Source organism: Macrotis lagotis, chromosome 1 (assembly GCF_037893015.1).
Source record: "Macrotis lagotis isolate mMagLag1 chromosome 1, bilby.v1.9.chrom.fasta, whole genome shotgun sequence".
In the NCBI taxonomy this organism is placed as follows: Eukaryota; Metazoa; Chordata; class Mammalia; order Peramelemorphia; family Peramelidae; genus Macrotis; species Macrotis lagotis.
In genome coordinates, this window is record NC_133658.1 from 818,993,900 (window position 1) to 819,014,577 (window position 20,678).

The following is a 20,678-nucleotide window of genomic DNA, read 5'->3' on the forward strand; positions in this document are numbered from 1 at the left end:
ACAACTTAAAAGACAAAGAGAAGTTTATAAAAGGAAGCTTAATGATGATAAAGAGTATCAATAAATGCTTAATAGAGGGTTGTGAATTGTATTATACATTAAAGCTTAGGTAGGAATTAAAATAATAAGACAATAAGCATGCATTAAAAGCTGACTATCCCAGGTACTGTGCTAAGTTATCAGAATACAAAGTATAAAATAATTCCTGCTTTCCAGAAGCTCATAGCTTAATAGGTGAGATGACATCCAGACAAGTCACTTAATATTTTTCAGACTCAGTTTCTTCAATTATAAAATAATGACCATGCTAGTACCTCCTATTCTTATTGGGAGGATAAAATGGTTATTATTTATAAAATGTTCTGCAAACCTCAAAGCACTATGTGGACTTCCAGGTTGTATGATCAACAAGATGGAGGATTTGTCATTTTCTCTGATCCCCTTGACCTTTCAAATCTCTCCAATATAGAAATGATGTGCCAAAGATAGAGAAACTTTGTCTTACTCTAGAAAATTGTCTCTATTTAGTATAACTAAATCTCAAAGGACAAAAAAAATACCCAGCCCAGGATTTGACTTCTATACTGAGCTCACTCAGTATCCCTTGTACCCTAACTACACTCTGCACTACAATTAGAGTGGTTCCATTAGGAGACCCACACAAGGTTGCCACAAAAGCTAACACTACTTTGAGGTCTCCCCTTCTTTCTATTGCTGTGGAAATCCTCCCTTCCCTGTCGATGTCTGCTCTGGTCAGGAAAGATTGACAGTAGTCTCTTTAGAGTTCTACATTATGGAATCTCAAGAGCCACACAACTAGCACCTTGGTAGAACATATTCTATGCTGCAAAATATCTTGCAATAGAACCAAGAATGGAAAAAAAAAAAGGGGAGGTGGAGCAGGACATATATCTGCACTTGAAATAGAGCTTAACACCACATCTCAACCAAACATTCCTCCCAGAACTTCAGAGACTCAAACTACAAAAATCTACCTCATAGTTGATCAGTGGGTACCAGGTCACAGAGCTGAGAAACAGAGGACAGGAGAAAAGGACATGGCACAATGAGTCTGTAAGGCATTCCATTAAGCCTGGGGGTGGGGTGAGGAACCTCAACCCTGTCCATCCCAAAGTTACTTAGACACCTAAGCTGGTGTATTGTGAATTTCTCAGAATGGGAGAAGGCTGAAATAATTTGAGATTTAACTCCCAAATCTATCAGAGAGAGAGAGAGAGAGAGAGAGAGAGAGAGAGAGAGAGAGAGGTGAGAAACTCACAAAATTTAAGTAATAGTGGAAAATAAGGAAAAACAAACTGAAATTAACAAAGATAACAGGAAAAAGAAAATCTAAACTTGAATATATGCAGATAAGTCAGTAAGAAAATAATTAACATAGTTTCTAGATCCAGTAAACTAGTTCAAGTATCTATGTGAATAGGTACTGTAAAATAAAGGAAAATTATCCAACATTTGATAAAATAGAAGAGTCTGTGAAATTTGAGGAAAGAATAGAGTCATATCCAGTTAAATATATTTAATAGGCAATTGGAGATGATAGAAAGAAGGTGAGAAGAGATTTTAAGACTAGAGAAGATTTGCCAACATGGAACCTCCTGAGAGGTTCAAAAGAGAATTATGGACTTGTAATGTAAGTATATAGAAGTGAAGAACAATCCAGAAGAAGAAAAGCAAAAAAATAAAATTAAAAGAAAATATACTTACAAGCAAACAAAACATACTGATTTCAGAGATTCAAGATAGGTAGAGAAAACTCAAGGACAATTGTTTTCCTAGGGGGGAAAAAACAAGATAGGACAAAAAAAGCTTAACAGCATTAATGCAAGAAGTAATAAATGAGAATTTCCCATAACTACTGAACAAAGAAAATGAAAAATGAATTTAAAAAATTCACAGATCACCTGCAGAAAAGGACAAAAGAAAATAGAAAATTTGAAAATTCAACTCAGAAACAAGTTCTCCAAGGTATCAGGAAAAAGATCTTCGAATAAAAAGGAAAGGAATTTCAAATCATAGGAGAATATCCTCCCCCCAGAAAACACGGGAAGGTATGGTAGTATATTCCAAAGATTAAAGGACCTCGGAATGCATCCTAGAGTGAGCTATACCCTGCAAATCTTAGTATAACCATAAATAAAAAAGAGATGGACATGTAATAATAAGGCAATATTTGAAACATTTTTTAAAAAAGAATACTAGACATGAGAAAATTATTAACTTCTTTAGAGTCCCAGACAATAGATACATAGGGAGAGTGAATAGAGGCAAAAGTCAAGAAGAGCCACACCAACAGAGTGATGGGAGAGAGAACAGTAATTAATACATTTCTAAATATACTGAAAGAGACTAAAGGGTGAAGGGTTTCTAGTATATTTTGGTTTTATATATATGTTGATTTTTAAGAGGTCTATGGGATATTCAGTTCAATATATTCAATAAGTAGTTAGAGATGATAGCAAGGGAAGTGAGAAGAGATTTTTAAAACTAGAGAAATAGATTGGACAATCATCAGATCATTGATTTCATGAGACGAATCAAGTGAAATAGTATTTGACGAAAAGAGAAGAGGATCTAGGACAAAGCCAATGAGGGCATTTTTTTTTTCTGTGACTTGAATGACGATCAAACAAGAGAGATAGATAGATAGAAGGAAAACCTTGATAGAATAGTGCCTTGGAAACTGAGAGAGAAGGAAATATCAAGAAGGGGATGATCAGTGGTGTCAAAGGCTACAGAAGGATGAGGACTGAGAAAAGGAAGAGTTAACATGAAAATTCGAGGAAATGAGGTGGAGATAAATATTGTAGATGATTTTAAGGAGTTTAGTCTCAGAAAAGAAAAGATGGGAGAGATAGATAAAGGAGAGTACTAGAGATTACAGTAATTGTTACCAGAATTTTTATTAGTGGTCAATTTGTGTTGAGAGAACTGCAAAGAAGAAAAGATTATTAAGTAATGGACATAGAAGATGATCTTGGAAGTGGAAATAGGGATCAGGGAATATTCTAACACCCTCACCTCCACTAGGGAGTCAGGAGAAATTTGGGAAAGTGCAATCAGGGCTGGAAAGGGTGGACAGGGAGGCTAAAACATCAGGAGGGAGTCACTAAAAGTCAGAAGATGGAAGAAATAGTAAAGTAAAAAATTTAAGGTGAAAGCAAATTTATTCCATGCTTAGGAAACAATAATATTGCAGGCATTTCTATAATACAGTAAAGTTTGCAAAGTATCTTACATATGTTATCTACTGGATCCTCACAACACCTCAAGAGGTAGGTTGTATTATCATTTCCATTTACAGATAGGTTAACTGAAGCTGGGGGGAGAGGAGAAGTGAGTTGCCTGAGTTAATTATTAATTATTGTCTGAAGTGTGATTTGAATTTAGCTCTTCCTCATTCTAACTCCAGTCCTCTAGCCAGAAAAGTGTGGTATAAATTTAGGCAACTATGACTAGGCTAATTTGGATCATAGAGATCAAGGGAAAATCAATCAATTAATTAATATTTTTATATCCACTATATATGAAGATACAAGAAGAGGAAAATGATTGTCTCTGCACTCAATGAATTTACAATATTTGGGGAGATGACATACAAACAAATACATAAAACAAGATATATACATGATAAATAGGGAATAATTCACAAAGGGAAGGTGCTAGAATTACAAGGGGTTACAAAATTCTGAATTTGTGGTCAGAAAACTGAGGTTTAAATTCTGGTTCTGTTATTCTCTATGTGACTTTAACTTAATTATTAACTCTGAGATTTCACTTTCTTTGTCTAAAAAGTGGGAATGAGGTGGATTAGATGACCTTTAAGGGGCCTTAGGATTCTAATCATATGGTGCTACCAGATTATAGGGGTGTTGTAGGGAATAACCTTAAATATTATTCTCAATGATTTGAAGCTTTATTTGGTGGCAATAGGAAATGATGATGTCCTATATTCTTGAAGAAGACTATGATATCAGGGAGGTGATACCATGACAAGCATATGAATTGAATTTGAATGAGGGGTCCTGTCACCAGTCTCATTTTCTCCTCCAGATCCAGTGGGCAGATATGAATCAATATGACTGGAGATGGCTCTGGGTGGGGTACAATCAGGGGTAAGTGCCTTGCTCTAGGTCATACAGTGTCAAGTGTCTGAGACTAGATTTGAACTCCCTCCTGATTCAAGGCCAGTGCTCTATCTACTGCTCCCCCTCGGGGAGATATTTCAAAGAAAAAATTTTCTAGTCAAATTCAGCATGTCATCCCTTATGTGCCTTATTGTTCCTCATACAAGTTTTGGTTTCCAAGACTCTGTACTGGCTGAATCCTTATGTTTAGAATGCATTGCCTCTTTATCTCCACTTCTTAGAACCCCTAGTTTCTTTCAGCTAAATTCAGCTAAAGGATCAGCTCTACATGAAAACTTCCTTGATGTCAGCCAGATACTAATCCTTCCTCACTCCTATTCCCTTGTGTTTATTTTGTATATATGTATTCATGTGGTTTGCCCCAGTAAGATGCAAGCACAGGGACTGGTTCACCCAGTTATTAGGAATGTTCCAGGAATGGGGGACAGCAAGAGCAAATTCCCCATGCCAAGATACAGAAAGTCTTGTTCATGGGGCAGCCAGAAGGCCGATGTCACTGGATTGAAGAGTACATTTTGGGGAGTAAGATGTAAGAAGACTGGAAAGACAGAAGCATGAAAGGTAATGAAAAGCTTTGAATACCAATCAGAGCATATTGTATTTGTTCTTGGAGGCAAATAGGAAGTCATTGGAGTTTATTGAGTGTGTGTGGGAGTTATAGGATCATATTTGCATTTTGGGAAAATTACTTTAGTGGTCCATTGGAGGATGGTTGAGTGGAGAGAGATTTGAGGTAGGCCAACTTATCAGTAAATTATTGCAGGATTTAAGACCTGGGTTGATGGGGCCCTGCACTAGAGTAACAGCTGTGTCAAAGGAGAGAAGGGAGAGTACTCAGGAAATGTGGCAAAGGTGAAATCAGCTAGGGGTTACAGCTTGAATAAAGAGTGTGAAAGAAGGATGGTGTTGCCTACCACAGAAATAAAAAAAGTGAAAAAAAGACAGTTTAGGGGTAAAGATAATAAGCTGTATTTTGAACGTCTTGAGTTTAAGATGTTTATTGATGGAGAAAATACTTTATTTTAAAACTACCCTTTCATTTCCCCCATTTTATCCTGAGATAGCATAAAAATTATGATTCTTAGCAGTCTCTGCTGGATTCTAATCACTCTGCCATTATCATTGCAGAAGTGGAAGGGGGAAGATGGCAGCATAGGTCTATGGTTCATTTTGTTCTTCCTGTTTTAGGGGTTGCCATGACCAGAAACATTTCGTCACCTTCTTCCCTTCAAGACTCAGCTCAAATCCTACTCTGTACAAGAGATCTATCTCCCTTGAAATTTTTTCCCACCTAGATCATCACAATTGCATATTACTTGAAAATATCTTCAATTTTTCTGCATGTATCTTGTATGTATCTTGTTTTTGTTTAATGTTATCCATCTTAGAATGTGAGCTCCTTGAAGAAAGGGGTTCTTTTGTCTTTCTTTGAATCCCCAGTTTGTGGCACAGTGTCTGGCACAGAGGAAGCACTTAATTCTTTTTGACTTGATTTGACTTGCTTTGTTGGGAAATCCTACAAACTATCAAAAATAATAAAGATTAATATATCAAATGAGTGGTTGAGATTGGTCATCAATGTTAGAGGAGTTTAGGGAAGGGAACTCATGCAGGGAAGGCTTCAAGGAGGAACCTGAGCACAACCCTTAGGAATGAATGAAATTTGTAAAGGTAGAGAGGAAGTTCTAAATGCTTTCATATAGAACAACTAATTCATTTCTGAGATTTAGAAAAAAAACAGTATTGATTCATCATGAATTCAAAGATTTACATTTAAGACTTATAATGGTCCATTCACTAATAGCTAATTCCTATCCCTAAGAGGACTCATCTCTCAGGAAACATTAAAGTTAACCTGTATTTGCAGAAGGACCAGGACAGATATGGCAGATGTCATGATTAAGTGGGGGTCTGATGAACATGATTTACAAATGATTTTACAAATGCTGAGGGGGTAGAAAAACTTTGAGAACTAAGGGCTGACTTATTACTATTATTGCTAGGTAAAGATGTGAATCTACAGCAAGGACTCTATCTTACCTAGAAGTATATATATACACACATACATACAAAGTATATGCACACATTACACACATAAAGAGGTATATATATGTATATAAACATATATATATATATATATATATATATACATATATTTCTATCAATAATAGAGCATTTCAGGTAACTTTCTACCTTAGAACAGAGATAGGGAATTTTGAACTGTGAAATCCTGAATAGTCGGAGCTTTAGATGCCACCAGATGCACATCTTTATTTAGGCAAGAATAAGCATTTTATTTGTCAATTTGCAACTGATGGGACACTGATAATGGAACTCTGGCATTCTCAGTTTGACAATGAGTTTAGGCAGCATTGCTTTGTGCTATAAATTAGTGTCAAGAGTCAGGATGTTAATCACAGGGACCTCCAAACATAGGTGGCATAAATAGTATGTTTCTTTAAAAACTCTATAGTGACTCATTCCTTTTAAATAAACTTTTCTTTACTATTTAAGTGAATTTTTTGACTGATTGGAGGGTTTTTCTTTCATCCATTTTAGGGTAAGTCTATTTGGCTTTGTAGACAACACTATAATGGGTTGATCTCCAAATGAATTTGTTCTGTTGTTCTATTCTTTCCTTTGTGGGGGCGGGGGAGAGAAAGAGAGACTGACTTTTCTTCAGGACACAGAAAAGGAATTAGATCCCTTTGTGGCTAAAGAGGAGCATCATTTTCTAGATATTAGCAACTGATATGAGCAATTTTACTACTGGTATGCTAGATATGAAGGGATAATGAAATACATAGAATCTTCATAGATAGTCATAAGCCACACTCTTTTTTAGGATCTTTCAGTCTATGGCACAGTTTTATGAAGTAATCTTTTATCTAATTGAGTATTGGATTTAGAGTTAGGAAGAGCTGAATTTGAATCTCTTCTTTGATCTTTGTTACTGTTCCTCAGTTCCATCTTCCATAAAATGAAGATACTAACAATTGTATTACCCACCTCTCAGACTTAAGTTAGATAATATGTATAGAACACACTAACCTAGTGGATCCAGATGCATTAGAAACAGTGCTGTATGTAGTGGGTTAGAATGTCTGGGTTCAAATCTTGGCTTACTTGTATGGTTTTTGAGAATTATTTAACCTCTGTTCCTTCACTGGATTAGACTGGGTGACTTTGAAAGTACCTTTAATCTTTAAGCTTATAATGATCTTCATTTCCTCTTCTTTTCTTCCACCACCTTCATGCTTCCATCAATAACTGCCTATTCATATTTAAAATCTTGGGTTTCTTCCTACTCAAATAGATCTGTGCATATTGCTATTCAAGTCACTTACCATCTGGTGTAGAGGAAGGATCAAATGCTCAACTGTACCCTGTAAGTTCTGTGTTCCATTCATTATTTAAGGCACTAACATTCTTGAATATTAACACATTTTAATGATGATAAATAAGGTGCAAAGGTCATATGAGTTACTTCATCTCTCAAGGATTAAGTTTCACCTGTTATAAAATGACATGAAATAAACATGCTCTGCCTAGATGACCAGGTTCTTGAAAGTCATAGTTAGAAATTCCTTTGTATCTGTGAAGCATTATTTCAGTGTGAGCTGTAATTACAATTTGTCAGGGGACAATCATACCAAATTTTCCAAGGAATACATATGCTAGAAGTTTTGGACATTTTTGCATCATAAAAACCCTAAACAAAGGTGCATGTAGAGGATCTTTTAGGGAAGCATTTATTTACCTGGAAAGGAAAACTTCTATTTCCTGGTGGTGAGATTGGAGAACTACACCATGCACACCCATACAATGGAATACTCTGGGCTTGGAACTTGGGATTCAAGAAAAATTCTAAACTTTGCCAGGTATATTATTGCATATTCATCTACCTTACTGAAAAGGAACCATTTAGAAAATGTTCATCCAAATGAGATTCCTGTGACCAAATGCACTGATACAAATCCAATCACCCAGAACTACATGACATTTTAGGAAAAATAAATGAAGTGACAGTACTTGGCTAATATATATTATGTGCTAGATGCTGTACTAAGTGCTGGAACATACTAAATGTTTAATAATTACATGCATGTAGAATCAGCTGACTTACTAGTTAATAATGGGGGGGGGTGAAAGTAACATTTTTTTCCACTACCACTTGTGACTTTCCCCATATTCTTCTCAAGAAGGGAATTAGAAGAAAATAGTGAAATAGCTATTGGAAAGGATCATTAATCATTTACAAAAAGTACTGTAGATAGAATCAATGAATTCAGTTCTGTAATAATAATATAAACTCACATATCTATAGCACTTTAAGGTTTGAAAAGGACTTTCCTTATATAATGTTATGAAATTGGTAGTACAGATCTATCATCTATCATTTAATTCTTTATATGCATATATATGATATATGAATTTAAATGCATCTAGATCTTTCTGATTGACTTTATTTGATCAATTTGGCAAACTAACATTAGGGAATTACCTATTCCATCAATTCTAAGTCAGCTCTTCTGCTCATAGTTAACCAGGATGAAGGAAAAGGAGCACTGAAAGCAATTAGTAGAAGTATTATCATCCCCAATTAACAGATGGGAAAGAAAGTATCTGAAAAGTTGTGTGGCTTATCCAGTTTCAATGATTCTCATTACAGATTGAGTACCAGAGCTAAAATTCGAAGCCAAAATTTTCCACATTATAGCCTAGTCATTAAGTTTCTGCACACAGCAGTCCCTACTTGGGATAAACCTCTAGAATCACTTCAGGGAAGAGTATACCTCCGTAAATCTCATTAGTGAAGGCTTAATTTTTCAACAATTAGCACCACTAGGGGGCAGTGGTATACATACTTGAAAAATAGGTGAAACCAAGGTATTTAAGGTCACAAGCTTCCCAAGTGCTTCACCGTAGAAATAAACCCAGATTTCTGATTGAAATTATTGACCAACTTACTGATAGTGTTTGGGGCATCAAGTACAAAAATACCTCCCAGAAGTCCAAGAGGAATTGTTGGTGTGGCAAACAGCAGCAGTAGCAACAGCAGCAGCAGCAACAGCAGCAGTAGGAAACTAGGATTTTAGTTAAGAAGAGAACTGGGAAGACTAGTAGATGCAAAATTGTCAGATAACATTATTTATGGGAAATCTAATTTGTGGAGGATCTGTATGGTTCATGATACGAATTTAGCTATAGAAGCATTGGTTAAAGATTTTGCCCTGTCTAGTCTAGTTGAAAAGTATTGATTTCTAATTGAGAGCTTCTTAACCTGGAATCTGTGGCCTGACCATACTTCATATACATGCAAATATGTGTGAACTACATATATTATATGTGCATATATGTATATTCATACATCTCAAGTTATATGAATACACACATATATGTTTATATCTATTTAGCATAATTGACATGTATATTCATAGGACCCAGGTTATTGGTATATACACATAGTGCTTACATATATATATATATGTAATTGGCTTCTTTTATAAAATATCTATATGTTTTATTTTATACTTTTGAAAAACATTATTTAGAGGACTCCATAGTACTTCACTAGACTGTGAAAGGAATCTCTGACATGAAAAAAATGTTAGAAATCTGTGATAGATGGCAAAAGGCATGGAAAATGAAAGAATCCAAGAGTAACAGAGACAAGGATAAAGAGAAGCATTACAAGTAAGCTGAGACTGGAATGCAGCATGTGAAACCTCCAAGTCCTATAAGTCCTTAGTCATTGTCATCTCTAAGTACAAAGATCCTCAATCTCAATTCATTCAATCTATGTAACATGGCAGCTCTTTTTGATGAAACCAGTTAGAATGGGAATTTAATGCAGAAATAGTAAAATTGAAACTGTCTGATTGGAGCAAGATTATTCAGATTTTTCTTTGAAGTTAGTTTAGCTTCATTTGTGAAAACAATATACACCTCATATGTTAAGTATGGTAGGACTAGGTATATTTTGCATTGGAGATCATTATTCTCCAATGGTCAATCCCCTAGAGACTATTTAGTTGCTCTATTTTTTTTCCAACAAAGAAATTAAAATGATTCAAGTTATTTTCAATATTTCACTGCTAACATTAACTAATAGGCATTAATATCTAAAGGGGAATACCACTTGGTGTTGAAATTCTCATACCTGACCAAATGATATATCTTAATTACATTACTCCATGGCCCTTAAGCTAGAAGGAAAGGTAAGATGCCTGTTAGTTTGATAGATTATAGACTCAATCTTACTCTAATCTTGAACCATCAACTTGTTGAAGGTTATTCTCCCAAACATCTTAGTTTTTTAAGACAAGGATTAGGCTTGATGACTGTGAAGAAGAGAGGGGTCTAGATACACAGGTGTGAATCTGGGTGCTAGAATTAGGTAGAAGACATTGAAAGTTCACTTAAGTCTTTATTCTCTGCCCTTTTGGTGATGTTTCCCTGTTTCTTCCCCATCCAGTTTATGAATCAGTACCACAGCACTCCCCACCTCCCCCCCCCCAATATAATTCTGATTCTGCATTTTGGAGTCTCTGTCCTTGACTTAGCAACTAAACTGTAGTCATTTTTTTTTTTTGGTCTCATTTCCTATTTGGTCATCTGCTTTATTCCATATATATTGACCTTCTTGTTTCTGATCTTTGCCTAGTTAATCTGACTCCACTTTGGTTATTCCCAACTCTAAGCGGCCTAAGCAGGCATGACCTGTTGCCATGACTTTTTTCAGGTCAAATTCACTTTTTTTAAAAACTCAGGATTGAAATAGTAATGCCTTAACAGGGATGACTGTAGTTTTTCCCTTGTTTACCTTAGGGTCTCTCCAGATGAACCCCTCCTTTTCCACAGGTTGACCAGGCTGCTTGACCGGCTGGCAGCAGAGGATGACTTCCCATCTCCTACGTGCATCCTCACCACTGTAGATGTTGTGAAGGCGCTTCTCACATTTCTCTCTGGCTTGGCCAGAATGATGTACACCTTCGGCACAAACATGCACCCCAGGGCTACAGTGGCACTGAGGCTGACTGAGAAACACATGGTGATGATTTTGTAGTTGCTTCCAAAATAGATGGGCACAAAGGCCAGCCATATGATGCAAGTAGTGTACATTGTGAAAGCAATGTACTTGGCCTCATTGAAATTAGCTGGAACATTTCTGGTCTTGAATGCATAAAAGGTACAGCTTAAAATTAATAATCCATTATAGCCAAGGGGAGTTACGACACCCAGGTTGGTGGTGTTGCAGATCAAGTAGACTTCCCGAATACTTGGGTAGTCATGCATTATATTAGGAGGCTCCATTATGAAAAGGGCAACAATTATGCCAAGCTGGATGCAAATTAAGATGAATGCAATGACCAGTTGGGCACAGGCACTCATGAACCTTGGCTTCTTGGTACAGATCTTCTTCTTACTGCCAGCCAGAATTCTGGCGATGCGATTGGTTTTGGTGACCAGTGCAGAGTAGCTCATTGCTGGAGAGAGGCCAATGCCTATTCTCTGCAAGTAGCAATAAATCTGCTTGGGCTTTGCAATGAGACAGAAAGTACACAAGTAACCCAAGCAGATGCCGGCCAGAATAATATAACAGAGTTCCCGGCTGGAGGATTTGACTACTGGAGTGTCTCGGTACATGATGAAGATTGCTGTGACAAACAGAGTTGCCAGCAGGCCCAGGCAGGAAAACACCACAGCTGCAATTGGCTCTGGATCACCCCATCTCAGATACTGCACTGGGATCAGATCACAACCTGTGGAAAGAGAGACCCACAATGAGAAGGAACAAGACATGGGAGACTGACATGGCTTGCATTTCTTATAGTTTTACTTTTAGAAGATGTATCTTTTAGGGTTTTTTTTTTTTTGGAAAGCAATTGGGTGGGGTTAAGTGGCTTGCCCAAGGCCACACAGCTAGTTAATTATTAAGTGTCTGAGACAGGTTTTGAACCCAAGTACTCCTGACTCCAAGGCCAGTGCTTTATCCACTACGCCACCTAGCCGCCCCTAAAGATATATCTTTTAGCTTAAAGATCTTTAATTCTTTTCATAAACTGGGAACTGGGATGGAGACCTGAACTGTGATTTCATGGAAAAGAAATTCTCTGATGTGAAAAGTTCCTTTACCAATTCAGGTTTCCACCTTTTATACTCTTAGAGACTTTTCTAGAGCACTGAAAATTTAATCAATTTGTCCAGGATCATTCAACTGAGACATGGTAGAGACAGGTCTTGAAATCAGGTTCTCCTCTGTCTGAGGCCAACTCTTTATTCACAATGCTACACTACTTCTCTTAGTATATTTTTAAGATGTGTTAAAAGGGAAACATTTCATTCAATATAAGTTTAAAAATTTATTTATTTTATTTTTAATTTATAAAATAAAGTATTTCTATAACAGAATAAAAAAACATGATTGTACATGAAACTGCAAATTTAATATGTATAACTTGGTATTGCAATTATTATGTAATTTTTTCCCTTTTTTTTTTCTTTGACAAGTGTGAAGACTTAAGTTTTTTCATTATTTGATTTAAAAACTCTTAAGAAAACTGAAAAAAACAGTCTAACAGACTATTCTCACATTCATCAAGATAAAGCCAAAATAGATACATTACCTAAATAAATAAATAAATAAAGTTATATTACAAAAAATTTGAAAACCATGGAATATATTTTTTGGCATTGTGGATAGACAAGTTATGAATAAACAAGAGATAATAGAGCAGAATGAGGTATAAAATGAATAATTTTGATTACATTAAATTTCATTCAATATAAACATATATCCAACATACTTATATGTACAACCACACATATAAATACATACAAACATATGTATATATATATATATATATATATACACATACACACACACACACACACACACACACACACACACACTAAGATAAAAATTTACAGCCACAGATTAGCTGTCTACTTAAAGTTAGCTATTGAAATATATACCATGTTATATTTTTTGGGCTCATTTCTACATATTCAGGTTGATTCTAAAATACCTTATTTGATTAAGGTACTAAAAATCTCTTTTATCATATGCCTTGAAATATTATTATGAATAATAATGTTTAGACTATAAATATATTTAATATTTTTAATGCACATGACTGGTTGTGCTATTCCTCAAGTCAAACATTTTTTAATGACTCCTTATTCCTACCTAAAGTCTGATTCTAATTTACTTTTCCCTAACTTCTCTGGCTAGTAAACTATACAGTTAGTTCCAGAAAACACAACCTGCAACCTCATTCTAGAAGAGTCCTATGAAATTCTGACTGCTCTCATTCATTTCAAATAAAAGCAAAATTGGGAATATGGTTGCCATAGTAGCAGTCCTTTAAATGTATACAATAGCTTTCTAATAAAGGAATCTAGTCATGAAGCCTTTCATTACTCTCCCCCCCCATGAAAGAAATAACTATTCAAGGTTTTTTTAAAAATACTTCACAATAGCAGATTGTATAAGCTCTTATTTTTCTCAATTTTTTGAAAACCCCCAATTCATCCTTATTGCTAAATCTTAATTGTCATCTAATTGGATTTAATTAGTCGTTAACGTCTACATTTTACATATGTTATCAATGTTCTTTTAGACTGGAAATATTTCAGAATCTTCACCTTCATTCTATTATAATTACAAATGAATCTAAAGAAAAAATTTCTTTGTGCTTGTATATTTTAAATTTTCTGCAAAAAGGTCTTTGTGGTGGGTATCAGGAAGGTCTATATTCCAGTACTGCCTTTGACACTTACTAGATAAATGACCATGAACTTCATTTTTGAGTGCCCAGGCAAATCTCTAAGCATCTAGGTGACAGGTGTTTGTTTCTGTTCTGTATTGGTGCAGAAAGTTTCCACATAGGGAGGTGTCTTCAGTGATGAAATCACAGTTATAGACTATGATGATATATGATATTTTTACAAACATAATACAAATCAAAGGAAGTTTTCAGGAATAAATGAGATCTTCTGTCATTGTAGAATCAAAAAACAGACCTTCTGTCTATTTTGACCTCCTAATTTGTAGTTAGGAAACTAGGAACAGAGAAGTCACTCAGTATGTCCAAAATTACCCATTTAGTTAAACACAGAGCTGGGATTTGAAACCAGACTCCTGGGCTCCAAATAGCATTCTTCTGCATTATACTGTTCTTATAACATTTATGACCTAGTTTATATAAAAAATAATTAATTATCAGTCATTGATAGTAGAATTTGCTGACATTAAAATACACATGGGTAACAATAGATAGAACACTGGACCTGAAGTCAGGAGGACCAGAGTTCAAATCTAGCCTCAGATACTTACTTACTCAGATACTTGTATGACCCTGGTCAATTTATTTAATCATCTTTGCCTCAATTTCCTCATCTGTAAAATAAGCTGGAGAAGGTATTGACCATTATCTTTGTCAAGAAAATAAGAGTTTAAAAGTTTCTTTTGTTTTTGCCTCCTTCTCATCCTTTTCTCTGGATCCTGTTGAACCTTGCATGGATACTTTACTTCCTTACTCCAAGCTCTGATTACAGCAGCACATCTGAAATCCAGTGATTGGTGTTCTTTTCAAAGTCATTCTCCACTGCTACCATCTTCTGACATTTCTAGAATTCTTTTGATTTTCTAATTGCATATTTATTGGAAACTTTTCAATACTAGCAATATTTTTATCCTCTAAGATTGCTTCATTTATTTTTTCAAATCAGGTAAAACTAATTTGATGTCAAGTCTTATGGATAAGGCACAAGTTTGCTTAAAAAACAAACTGCTATAAGACTATGAGCCTGATTTTGATGTGTGGATCAATGAATTGGTTCTGAAAATAATTCCCAAAGACAGTTCCAGAAATGTGATAGACTTTTTTGGGGGGGGCGGGGAAATATACAAAATACATACACATAATCTCTATTTTGTAGGATGGCATTTATTTTATATATGATTTCTGGTATGTTTGAATAAAAAAGTCTTAATTCTAATTTCACCTTTAATTTTTGTTCAGTTGTGGAAAAAATTCTGCATCAAAAGTATCAAGATGAAGTGGTTTCACTGAAAGAGGACAAAGATGAAATTCAAAAGCTTTGTACTCTTTTTTTTTGATCCAGCTCTAATTAATCAGTTGTATCAGAACTGGACCTTGTGCCTTGGGTTCATTGTTTTTTAAAATGGAAATGATCTTAGCAATGAAAAAATATATTTAAATAGCACTTTAAACTTTTTTACAAACACTTTTTACCATCATTACATCCTTAATTTCTTACAACAAACTTTTGAAGTAGGCAAATCTACTCAAAGGGCTTATTTCCAGTATTATTAGACTAGATAAATTCTAAGCAGTACCATTCAATTCTAAGATTCTTTGGCTAAAATGGAACAACAAAAAGAAAAGTTATTTTATATTGTTTTAAAACCAAATCTACGGGGCAGTGGATAAAGCACTGGCCCTGGAGTCAGGAGTACCTGAGTTCAAATACGGTCTCAGACACCTTCTAATTACCTAGCTGTGTGGCCTTGGGCAAGCCACTTAACCCCATTGCCTTGCAAAAGAAAAAAAAAAAACAAAAAACCCCAAAAAAACCCCCCCCCCAAATCTACAAGTGTTATAATGATGATGACTAAAACATTATTAAGGCCTTTACATGTCCTTTTTTGAAATACACATTACTTTTTGTTGGGGAGTTCTAGTTTTTGCTGATCAGTCTGTTGTTGGCTGTCATAAAGCATTACATAAATAGGAATTCTTATTAGGACTGCCAAGTATTGTAATGGCCTATTTGGCAATAGTTTTTGCGTCTTCTAGACCCTGGATCTGGTCTTTCAAATATTCCCTGGATTAGTTTAGTATTTTTCCTAGCAGCTAATAATTTATATTTTCCAAAATATTCAAGTTCCAGTTTCATTTGAGTAATACTCAGTATACATCTATGCAGGAGAGCTCATGGACTTTACTTTTTGGAAAGACTCTCAGGACTATTAGCATCTGAGTGAGGTTATTTACTCATATTTAGCACACACTTCTAACACTGCTTGTTTCTCTGAGGAAATTAGTCTACAACAGGGGAGTTTTTAGAGACAACCTGAATGCAAGGGACAAGGAAATCATCTGACAGCAAGAAAGTATAAAAACTTGAATAAACTGAGAAAAAAATTCAAATAGCATTTAATGTAAGGGCAAAATTCAACTTCCTATCCCTGAAGGTATCACAATAATACAGTTTCACATGTAATAAATAAAGAAAAAAAGGTATACAACATTTGCTATGCTATAAGTAAATCAGCTAAAATTACATTTTCAAAACATTTCTTAATGTTAAAATAAAAAGAGTTTATAAGTTAACAAAACCATAAGATTTCTGAAAAAAAATAAAAAACAACTCAGCTATTTAGGATGACTGAGGGCTAGAGATAATTGGTGTTTAAACTATATTTCTGCTGTGATGATGTATGTTTTTTCATAACTCTTCTATTCCTAGAGCAGCGGATGCTATAATGGCTTATGTTATCAAGAAACCTTTACTGAGACACCTACCATCTTATCATAGTATCAGTACAACACACACACAGTAGCCTTTAATACATGTGGACTGATTTCATTGATTGGTTAATATATGTGAAGGAGACAAAGATATATATAGTTTAGCTTTTTCTTTCAAGGAATTGGCAACCTAGTTGATCTACAGAATTATCACTTTTAAAGGGACTTTAGAGTTCTAACCCATTTTCCTGATACAGAAACGGAGACCCATAGAAGGAAAGAAATTTAAGCAATGATAAAATGCTGTTTGGTGGTAGAGTTGGGATTAGTAATCTGTTACTTTGAAAGATATATAACTATTATATGATGTAACATATACACAAAGTGCCAAATGAATGGTTCAGGGTATTTGAAGGAAGCGTTGGTGTCTGAGGTTTGGGTAAGTTATAAGAAAGATTATTTGATCGAGGGCTTGAAGGAACTTTAGAAGTCATCCAGTCAAAGTCCCTCATTTTATAGAAAAAGAAGGAGAAGGAGAAGAAAAAGGAGGAGGAGAAGAAGAAAGAAGATGAAGAAGGAGGAGGAAGAAAAGGAGGAAGGAGGAAGAAGAAGAATAAACTGAAGATACTAGAAGTTAAAAGGACATGTACAAGGTCCTACAGGTAATAAATAGCTGAAGGGGAATTTGAACTCAATTCTTCTGATTCCAGAGTCAATTCTGTCCACTGAATAATGTCATCTCTCCTATTTCAATACTATAAAGTCAGAAAAAAAGCAACAAGAGAATCCCAGCATTCCAGGGAAAAGTGTTTAGGTTACAAGTTCCCGAAGCTGCATCTTTTCCCTTTTCCTTGATATATTATCTGTCTCCAGATCTTAGATACCTCTACCCTAGGCTCTCTCTGCGGGGTACTGGGAATTCTCAAATGTTCAGGCATTTCATTGCCCCATTTGTGGATTATTTAGGCCCTGTCATCTATTAGCCAGATACCAATCTCCCCAGAGGTGAGACAGCATTAGGGACACTTACTGGCACATTTAACTATTCAGTAATTTAGAAAAATTTCATAAGACAGTCTATGTCAGTAGGGCAGCAGGATGATGCAGTGGGTAGAGCACTGGACTTGGAATCAGGAAGAATCATCATTTTGAGCTCAAATCTGGTCACAGATACTTATTAGCTGTATGACCTTGGGCAAATCACTTAACCTCCTCATCTGTAAAATGTGCTGGAGAAGGAAATGGCAAACCACTCCAAGAAAACCCCAAATAAAGTTATGAAGTTAGACAAGGCTGAAAAATGACTGAACTAGACAAAGAAGCACAAATGGCCCTTTGGGGAAACAGAATTCTCCTTTGCAATTTTATTTATCAGTGGATTTCAATCTATATGAATACCTACCCTACTTTATTATGGATATAAAAAGTTAAGAGATAAGCTAGAGTTAGGGAGAATGTGGCAAGGAAATGAGGAAAGAAGTTAGCAGGGATACTTTTGTTTGTTTTTTCAATGACAAACTAATGGTCTAACTATGGATTGTGTGACACTTTGAATGACTTTAAGAATATCTTTTTATTGTAAGGAAATACTCAATCTCACTGCAGGGAAGAAATAAGGTAAAAAAGGAATGGAAAAAATAAACAGTAATCACTTATAGGCTTATCATAGGATCATGGGCTGAGATTTTAAGGGACTTGAGAAGCCTTTTAGTTCAACCTGCATCGTTTTTCAGATAAGGAATATGAGTTCTCAAAAATGATAAGCATCTTGCTCAAGGTCACACAGTCAGAAAATTGTGAAGCCAAAGTTTCAAGCTCATGTTCTCTGACTCCAAATACAGCCTTTTTACCATCATATATAGGCCTGAGGAGGCTTAATCTTTTTTTTTTTTCCTTTTACAGATATGAAAACTAAGGTCCAGGGGGATAAAGTAGCATATTTAAGGCCAGATATTTAGTAATCTTGGAATTATTAAAATTATTCATACCAACACAGCAGTGCAGCTAATTGGAAAAGTATTGACTTTGGCATCAGGGGGCCTGGGTTAAATCCTCCCTTGAACATTTACCAGCTATGTAACCATGGCTGAATCACATCATCTCTTGGGCCTCAGTTTTCTTTTCTACAAAATGAGGAGGCTGTAGTATTTAGGTCCTTAGTACAGAAAAGTCCTTGGTTTGGAGTTAGAGAAAATGAGTTTAAACAATGGATTTGCAACTGACTGTTATCTTGAGCAAGTATAGGTGACACAGTGCATAGAGAGGACCTGAAGTTAGGGAGGTCTGGGTTTAAATCCTGTCTCAGATACTTTCTGTTTGTGTCACAACGAGTAAGTCACTTTAGTCTTTTTATCTGCCTCAGTTTCCTCATCTGTAAAATGGGAAGACAAATGAGAAAATATATGTGAAGTGTTTTGCAAACCTTAAAGTGATAGCTAAGATTCCTTATTTGTAAAGTAGTTGTGGTAGTAGTAGTAATAGTAGTAGTAGTAGTAGTAGTAGCAGCAGCAATAAATATATAGTACTTTAAATTTTGAGAAACACTAGATTTATATCTATGTGTATGTGCATATATGTGTGTTTATATTTTATCTCCTTTATTCCTACAAAAACACTGTGAGATAGATGTTATTATTATTCCCATTTCACAGATGAGAAAACTGAGAAAGAGAAAGTTTAAGGAACGTGTCTAAGATCACAGGGTTAGAATGTATCTAAGCCAGTATTTGCACTTAGATCTTCTTTCTCTCCAATGTCCCACCCAACATTTCAATGAGGTTTGGGTGGTAGTAGTGAACTAAATAGCTTCTCAGGTTCTTTTCAACTCTAAATCTTTCTTGGTCACTTAGGACCTGGTCTCAGTTTCATAATCTGTAAAATGAGAAAGTTGGACTATATGTCTCTAGGAAACTTTTGGCTCAAAATCCTGGGATCCTATATCTTCCTTTTTTTTTCTTTTTTGATTCTATATCTTTCAATGGTTTCTCCATCAAGCAAAGAAAAATCCAGTGAGGTTTGTCATATGATGACATCAGAAGGACATACTCATCCTCTTCTAACACAGATGTATCTGAGACGCTTCTAAGATTTAGATCTCAGAATCTCAACTTTGGAAAGAACCTCATCATCTAGCCCAATCCATATCTGAAAAAAAAAGAATTCCCACTATAACAGACTTGACAGATGGTCACTGGACTTTTGCAAAAGGATTTCTAGTAAAGAAGAACTCATTACTCTCCAAAGCAGCCCATTCAAATATTGAATTGGTTGAACAGTTAGTTTATGTCCTTTTATCAAATCTAAATTTCCCTCTTTACAATTTCCTTTTATTGGTCCTCTCTTGGAATTACATGGTAAAAGTTTGTTTCTTCTTACAAAGGCTATCAGTCAAATACCTGAGGAATCCCCCAACTTCCCTGATGAGTGACCCAGTGGACAGAATCTGGAGTCAGGAAGTTGTGGTTCATCAAGAAGACAAGTCAATTTATCTTCAGACATGGACTAGCTATGTGACCTTAAGCAAGTCATTTAACTTCTGTCTGCTTTAGTTTCCTCAAGAGTAAAGTGAGGATAATAATATCATCTACCTTCCAGAATTTTTCTGAGAATAAGACAGGATAGTATTTATAAAACTTAATACATAGTGGTACCACATATTAGGTGCTCAAAAATATTTATTTCCTGACCCTTCCCCCCTTCCCCCTCCCGATTAGATAGTGAGAAATTTCATTTATAATCACTATCATCTGAAATTTAAGTTTGTTCTCCCAAGATTTACTTAGTTATTGCTCTGAGGGACTGATTGGTAACTATAAAGTCATTAATATCCCTGAAGGCCTTCTTCAGAGGAGAAAGTACCTGAACTATTTGGACTGAGCAAAAGAAAATGAGGATTGAGTAAAAGGCAATTTCTCCACTTTACCACAGAAGGGATATTCTCACAGACTTACATTAATCATCTATCTATCCTAACGTATTTCATGCCTTTCAAGGTTTATTACTCTCCCCC

The 20,678-nt window shown here is 35.3% G+C and overlaps 1 protein-coding gene across 3 annotated transcripts in view; it reads right to left on the reverse strand.

The window, feature by feature from the left end:
- GRM5 (glutamate metabotropic receptor 5) overlaps nt 1–20,678 on the reverse strand; it is a 739,207-nt gene that overhangs the window by 54,499 nt on the left and 664,030 nt on the right. For all 3 annotated transcript variants that reach the window (XM_074217076.1, XM_074217075.1, XM_074217074.1), the window contains exon 7: nt 10,993–11,932. In XM_074217076.1, coding sequence (XP_074073177.1) covers nt 10,993–11,932 — 940 coding nt within the window. The remainder of the gene's footprint in view (nt 1–10,992; nt 11,933–20,678) is intronic.